This window comes from Eubalaena glacialis, chromosome 2 (genome assembly GCF_028564815.1).
Source record: "Eubalaena glacialis isolate mEubGla1 chromosome 2, mEubGla1.1.hap2.+ XY, whole genome shotgun sequence".
Classification (NCBI taxonomy): Eukaryota; Metazoa; Chordata; class Mammalia; order Artiodactyla; family Balaenidae; genus Eubalaena; species Eubalaena glacialis.
The window spans coordinates 140,305,847-140,314,008 of record NC_083717.1 but is presented as its reverse complement, the minus strand read 5'-3'; the positions used below and the strand labels follow the sequence as shown (position 1 = coordinate 140,314,008).

The 8,162-nt window shown below is 35.6% G+C and overlaps 1 protein-coding gene across 1 annotated transcript; it reads left to right on the top strand.

The window, feature by feature from the left end:
• The first annotated feature begins 2,196 nt into the window (after positions 1-2,196).
• On the top strand, positions 2,197-4,056 carry FSCB (fibrous sheath CABYR binding protein). Its single transcript, XM_061182484.1, is given in 3 exon segments — positions 2,197-2,437; positions 2,440-2,800; positions 2,802-4,056. Coding segments are annotated over 3 exon segments (1,857 nt in total).
• The last annotated feature ends 4,106 nt before the right edge of the window (positions 4,057-8,162 follow it).

Genomic DNA, 8,162 nt, shown 5'->3' with positions numbered 1-8,162 from the left:
GAATCATGTGAGATTTCCTAAACAAAGGTTAAAACACCTAACCCAAAATTGATCAGATAGATTGAATAATGTAATTGTTGGTTAGATTAGTGGGAAAAAAATGAACATTTCTGGATCTTAAAAAATATGATGAGAAATTGCTCTATGAAGTCTCTCATAATTCTATTTGGGATATCAAGTAAATTTTTAATTGATTGATTATTTAGGAATGCTAATTTGCCTCTATGAATAAGCTAGTAGCAATAGGCTATTTACTTTGATAGTTTGGTGTGTAATTAAGAAAAATCAAGTTCTTATTTCTTGGAGGGGAAAACAAAAATAGCAAGAATTGGAAAATGAGTTTATGTCTATGGAAATGTTGGCAAAATCTTATTTAAGTTAAAGCATCAAAATTAATCCAGTACATGCAATGTTATATTAACCCAATTAAGACAATGTTGGTTTGACATTTATTTCTTCTTATGAGTTGGCCCAAAATAGACTTTGAAGATACCACATAATAGACTTTGAAGATACCACATAACATCAGAAACTTGATTGCAAAGTACACATACAATGTTTGACAGATACAACTGAGAGGAACACCAGACCACAAAGTGGTTGATAAACAACCTAGGTTTCAAACTACAGCAGGTCTGATGAAAACTTATGCCAATACTTTTGTAAAATGACTATTGTTTTACTTCACTTTATTAAATCTTAGAAAGATAAAACATAGTGGAGCAGAATAGACAAAAATGAAAGGAGAGCAAGTGGAGATGTAGGACAAGCAGTATGGTTTCTAATCACACTCCTCCAATTACACCCAACAAATATTCACCTATCCCTGCATAGAGATAGAGGATGCTTTAGGGGCTGGGTCAACGAATGTGTAAAGTGCTTATTTATTTGACTAAGATTACCTAACTACAATTATGACTAATGCATGTCAAACAAAGGGAATTATTCAATGACGCTTTTATATTTCATGGGGACAATAAAGTATAAAGAAATTTAAAAATATTCCTAGGTTAATGAAGTCATAATAATTGTTTAGGTATGTTTATTATATTGTCTCTTGTGACTACATTTTTTAAAGGCTATTTTCTCTTTAACTGTCCTTAGACTAAAGGAATATGTTTTTGCACATCTTTTGACCAATCCCCATCTCTCTAGTAAAATTTTTGTGTGATGTATGTTAAAGTGTTTTTTTTTTAATATTTTAAATCTATTATAATTCCATTTGCAGTCTGCTTAACTGGGATTCCTCTTTTTCAAAGCTTCAATTAAATGTTTTCATCTTCACTGGGGAATTCATTCCCATGTGGTTATCCGCAGAGTATATAGTGACTGCATCAAAAAATGCATTTTATTTCACTTGACATATCTTTACACTCAATATTCTTTTATTTGACAAACTTTGGGTGGAACTATTTTCTGAAATAGTTGAAAATTAAAATATCTCAAGTTGTTTGAGAAGGCAAACATGCCATATATATACACACATTGATAGTAGGCTCTTGTGGTTACTGAATACTAAGGACATAAGAAAGGAACTTATGTGGGTATGGACCTCAGAACTCAAGTTTTTCAAACAATATTAACTTTCCATCAAATTATATAAACATATATTGATAGAACACTGCCACACATACGTTACCAGTTGTTTTCTCCAACAATTGAAAATAGGCTGCAGAATTCTGAATTCAACATTATAACGGTCTTTGACAGTAGAATGAAATGGACAGAATTGAAAGTTCAAAAGCATCAACTCCAGCTACAAGAAAGCAGCATTACTGGAGTTTACTTCATATTCCTCTGCTAGACAAACGCTTTTTTCAACTTGCTGTTTCAAACTGTAGATCTCTCACTTGTGGCCAGCATCCATGAGTGTTTACCAGGTTAAAAAGTTCTGTGTATACCATTGACGGAACCTTGTAGGGACAATTGGCAGTGATGTCATAGACCCATAGGGAAATTTCTAGAAGTTATATTTAGTCATACCAGAGACTAAACAGGAAAGATGCTTACTAAGTGAGGTGGGATCCAACAAGAGTGTAGTACAGAATGCAATAATTTATGAATCAATTTTTCTGAGGTAGCTCAACAGAACAACACTTAATGAGGAAGGCAAAGGCTTAACTATCTGGTAAATTTGTCATTCTTGATGATTAATTACTTCAAGATTGATAAGTTTGAATTCTACCAGTCTTAGAAATGGAAGAAAGTTATGAATCTGATCACCGTATCTCAGCAGGGAGGCAAGAAATTCGAAAGAGAAGACGACCCAGCCAACCAATGGTAGATAAATCCCAGCACACTGAAGTGACAGAGAAAAAGAAACACTTGTCTATACCACAATCATCTGGCCCCAAAGGTACCCTTAGTATTGACAATATTCCTGGAAGCAAATTCAACTATGAATGTCGTAGAGTATCTTCTCAACTTCAGCAAACTTGGACAAGAGAAAGCGTGTACATGATATGACTGATAAATCTCTGCAGACAGAAACTACTGCAGAAGAGAAAAAAGAAGAAATCAAGTCAGTCTGTGAAACAGTGGTACCTGAAGAAAAGCCAGCTGCTATTGGAGAAGCAGCCCCTGAATTTCCAGAGAGTGTTCAGGAAGTAGAAATTCCACCAAGCAGACACTCAGTTCAACTCAAAACAGACAGACCTCAGCAGACCAGTTGTACTGGAGACTGGACAATGATGAACATTCCTTAAAAAGGAAAAGTAGACAAGGAAGAGCAGACATACTTTAGTGAATAAGAAATAGTGGTTATTGGCTGGCCAAGTAATCCTTTTTCAAAGTCAAAGGAAGATGCAGAAACGGAAATCCTCAGGGAAGATTTTTGTTACTGAACATCCTGAATTTCAACCCACAACAAGTAACAACGAAGAAATTAGGCAGCAAAGTATTAACAGAGCTTTATCTATTCCACCAACCAAAAAAGATGCTCCAGTACTTTTAGAAGATGGGAAAGATGTTCCAGCTGAAGTACAGCCTCCTGCTGCAGAAGAGATCTCTGCTGAAGTGCAGCTCCCACTAACTGAGGAGATTACTGCAGAAGAGGTTTCTGCTGAAGTTCAACCTCCAGCATCTGAAGAGGCTCCTGCTGAAGTACAGCCTTCCCCAGCAGAAGAGGCTCCTGGAGATGAGGCCCCTGCTAAAGTAGAGCCCACCTCAGCTGAAGAGACTCTTTTAAAAGAGCCTCCTGCTGAAGTTCAGCCTCCAGCAGCTGAAGACGCTCCTACACAAGAGGTCCCAGAACTTCAAATTTCACCAGCTGTGGAGTCCCCTGCAGAAGAGGCCCCAGCTGAAGTTGAGTCTCCTCCAGCTGAGGTGGCCTCTGCTGAGCTTCAGTCTCTACCAGCTGAGGAGGCCCCTGCAGAAGAGGTCCCAGAAGTTCAGTCTCTACCAGCTGAGGAGACCCCTGCAGAAGAGGCCACAGAAGAAGTTCAGTCTGCACAAACTGAGAATGCCCCTGCAGAGAAGTCCTCTGCCAACATTCAGTCTCCACCCACTGAGGAGACCTCTGCAGAAGAGGTCCCAGAAGAAGTTCAGTCTCTGCCAGCTGAGGACATCCCTGCAGAAGAGGCCTCCACCAAAGTTCAGCCTCCACCAGCTGAGAAGACCCTTGCAGAAGAGGCTGCAGCTGAACTTCAACCTCTGCCAGCAGAGGAGCCTTCTGCAGAGGAGACCCCTGCTGAATTTCAGCCGCCATCAACTGAAGAAACTACTTCGGAAATGTTCTCTGTTGACAAACAGTCTTCACTAGCTGAAGTGTCCTTTATTACACAAATCTCTATAAAAGAAACCTCTGCTGAAGTTCTGCTTCCACGATCTGAGCAAACACCTACAGATGAAGCTCTGGTAGAGAATGTGTCTATGGTTTATCAGTCTCCCCAGGCAGCGGACATCCTGGTGGTAAAATTAGGATCAGGGGTTTTGGAAGATAAGCCAAAATCTGAAGAGCCTTCAGAATGGGATACAGTTCCTGAAGATTCATCTGATACCAAGAATGAAGAGGTTTCTATTAAAATAAAGGGTGTCATCCATATAGAACTGGAATAGGGGCCTCCTCCTCAGCTGTAGTCAGGTCTTAACTAAGCTAGCAATCAAGATAGGCGGCTCTGGGAAGTACATACTTTAGAAAAGGGTAGGTGCTTGCAGGTAACTTTGTGAAGAGGGGAGTGAAAGGAAATCCTAAGATGTGGACTGCAGTTTGGAAAATGAGCAATAACAACTAGTGATTTAAAATTACTGTGCTATTTTTATTCAAATCTAAAGTGTATAAAATATCTGTTTTGAAATGAAGTAATTTATAATTGAAATAATTAAAATATACTTTCTACACTAAACCCTGTTGACAAGGGTAAAATATTCTCTATAGCCATTTTGTTTTTTTCTCTACATGTAGCTTGTAGTGGAAAAGACATATTCTTTTCTGCAATTCTCTCATCTACTTTAAATTCCTTGAGTTTCAGTCACACATCTAAAGTCATGGAGTGTTTTCTTTCTCCTTATTATAATTCATCATATCTCTTACTCTCTTTTCATTTGATTTCTTCTGAGGAAAGCATTTTTTTCCTGTTTTCACTCCAATCTTCTTGAACATTTTACATTTCACTGTCTGGATAGGGACACATTTTCTTTGTAAAAATCTTCATTTCAATGAAGATAACTATGGATGAAGTATTTAAAAAGGTGTGTAATCATAAAGAAAAATATACTGAGATGGCCTTGAGGGCATATTCCTATTTAGCTTTTTTTCCTTCCAATTTTATTGAGATATAATTGACATACAGCACTGTATAAGCTTAAAGTGTACAGCATGATGATCTGACTTACATACATCATGAAATGATTACCACAATAAGTTTAGTGAATGTCCATCACCTCATAAAGATATAACATTTTAAAAAAGAAAAAAAATTTTTCCTTGTGATGAGAGCTCAGGATTTATTTTCTTAACAACTTCCATAAATAATATAGAGCAATGTTAATTATATCATGTACTTTATGTCCCTGGTACTTATAATATAACTGGAAGTTTGTAGTTTTGACCTTCTTCATCTAGTTTCCCCTTACCCCGCATTCAGCCTCTGGTAACCAGAAATCTGATCTCTGTTTCTAATCAGTTTGTGTGTTTGTTTGGTTGGGTGGCTTTGAAATATAACTGACTTACAAGACTATGTTAGTTCTTGGTATACAACATAGTGATTCAATATTTCTATACATTATAAAATGATCACCACGGTAAGTCTAGTTACCATCTGTCACCATAATTATTGACTATATACCCCACACTGTGCATTTCATACCTGTGACTCATTTATTTTATACCTGGAAGTTTGTACCTGTTAATCTCCTTCACCTATTTCTCTCATTCCCCCAATACCCTTCCCTCTGGCAACCACCTGTTTGTTCTCTGCATCTATAACTCTGTTTTTGTTTTGTTTGTTCATTTTTTTAAAAATTCTTTTATTTTTAATTGAGATATAATTGATGCACAATATTATATGTTTCAGATGTACAATATACTGATTCACAGTTTTTAAAGGTTATAGTCAATTTATAGTTATTATAAAATATTGGCTATATTCCCTGCATTGTACAACATATCCCTGTAGCTTATTTTATCCATAGTAGTTTGTACGTCTTAATCCCCCACCCTTATCTTGTCCCTCTGCACTTCCTTCTCCCCACTGGTAACCAATAGTGTGTTCTCAACATTTGTGAGTTTTCCTTTTGTGTTATATTCACTAGTCTGTTTTATTTTTTAGATTCCACATATAAGTGATCATACAATTTTGTCTTTCTCTGTCTGACTTATTTCATTTAGCACAATACCCTCCAAGTCCATCCATGTTGCTGCAAATGGCAAAAATTTTATATGTATGTAACACATCTTTATCCATTCATCTGTTGATGGACATTGAGGTTGCTTCCATATCTTGGCAATTATAAATACTGCTACTATGAAAATTGGAGTGCATGTATCTTTTTGAATTAGTGTTTTTGTTTTTTCAGACATATACCCAGGAATGGAATGGCTGGGTCATATGGTAGCTCTATTTGTAGTTCTTAAGAAACCTTCAAAATGTTTTCCACAGTGGCTGCACCAATTTACATTCCCACCAACAATGTATGATTGCCCGTTTCTCCACATCCTCGCCAACATTTGTTATTTGTGTTCTTTTTGATGATAGCCATTCTGACAGGTGTGAGGTGATATCTCATTGTGGTTTTGATTTGCATTTCCCTTGATTAGCAATGTTCAGTATCTTTTCATGTGCCTGTTGGCCATTTGCACATCCTCTTTTAAAAAATGTCTATTCAGTTCTTCTGTCCATTTTTCAATCAGGCTGTTTGTTTTTTTGATGTTGAGTTGTATGAGCTGTTTATATATGTTGTATATTAACCCCTTATTGGTCATATCACTTGAAAATATTTGCTCCCAATCAGTAAGTTGTCTTTTCATTTAACAATGGTTTCCTTTGCTATGCAAAAGTTTTTAAGTTTAATTAGGTCCCATTTGTTTATTTTTGCTTTTATTCCCTTTGCTTTAGGAGACAGATCCAAAAAATATATTGCTACAACTTATGTCAAAGAGTGTTCTGCCTTTGTTTTCTTCTAGGAGTTTTATGGTTTCCGGTCTTACATTTAGGTCTTTAATCCATTTCGAGTTTATTTTTTGTATGTGGTGATAGAGAATGTTCTAATTTCATTCTTTTACATGCATCTGTTCAGTTTTCCCAGAAACCACTTATTGAAGAGACTGTCTTTTCTCCATTGTATATTCTTGCCTCCTTTGTAGTAGATTAATTGACCATAAGTGTGTGGGTTTATTTCTGGGTTCTATATTCTGTTCCAAGGATCTATGTGTCTGTTTTTGAGCCAGTACCATACTGTTTTGATGACTGTAGCTTTGTAGTATAGTCTGAAATCAGGAAGCATGTTTCCTCCAGCTATGTTCTTTTTTCTCAAGATTGTTTTAGCTATTTGAAGTCTTTTGTGTATCCATATAAATTTTAGAATTATTTGTTCTAGTTCAGTGAAAAATGCCCTTGGGGATTGCATTGAAACTTTAAATTGCCTTGGGTAGTATGGTAATTTTAACAATATTAATTCTTTCAATTTATGAGCATAGTATGTCTTTCCATCTGTTTGTGTTATCTTTCATTTATTTTTTATCAGTGTCTTATAGTTTACCAAGTCCAGGTTTTTACCTCCTTAGGAAGGTTTATTCCTAAGTATTTTATTCTTTTTGATGCAACTGTGAATGAAATTGCTTCCTTAATTTCTCTTTCTTATAGTTCATTGTTAGTATATAGAAATGCAGCAGATTTATATATATAAATTTTGTATGCTGCCACTTTACCAGGTTCATTGATGAGCTCTAGTAATTTTCTTGTGGCATCTTTAGGATTTTCTATGTATAGTATCATGCCATCTGCAAACAGTGACAGTATTACTTCTTCCTTTCCAACTTGGATTACTTCTATTTCTTTTTCTTGTCTGATTGTTATGGATAGGACTTCCAATATTATGTTGAATAAAATTGGGGAAAGTGAGCATCCTTGTTTCGTTCCTGATCTTAGAGGAAATGCGTTCAGCTTTTCACCATTGAGTATGATGTTATCTGTGGGCTTGTCATATATGGCCTTTATTATATTGAGGTATGTTCCCTCTATACCTTCTTTGTTGAGAGTTTTTAACATGAATGGATGGTGAATTTTGTTTGAAGCTCTTTCTGCATCTATTGAGGTAATGATATGATATTTTTCCTTCAACTTGTTAATATGGTGTATTACATGGACTGTTTTGTGAATATTGAACCATCCTTGCAACCTCAGGATAAATCTCCTGTTTATTTTAAATTTTATTTCAACTTAGAATGTGATGAGTCCTTTGGAAGCTTGGCTTATGTTTTTTGTACTCTAAACTTTGATGAAGAGAAACTTATAATAAAGTTAAATTACTATAGTATAAGCTATTAACATTTTTAAAGAGTAATTATGGATTATTTTAAGATGTCTGTTATTAAAGGTTGTCTTGGTTTCTATGGTTATGGCAACTTTTTGGAAAATGTTTTGTCTAGCTACAATTCAGTTGCAATGTGCTGAAGTATTGAGATGATTCTCTTAAAAATGTTTAATTTGGTTACTGTATTTATG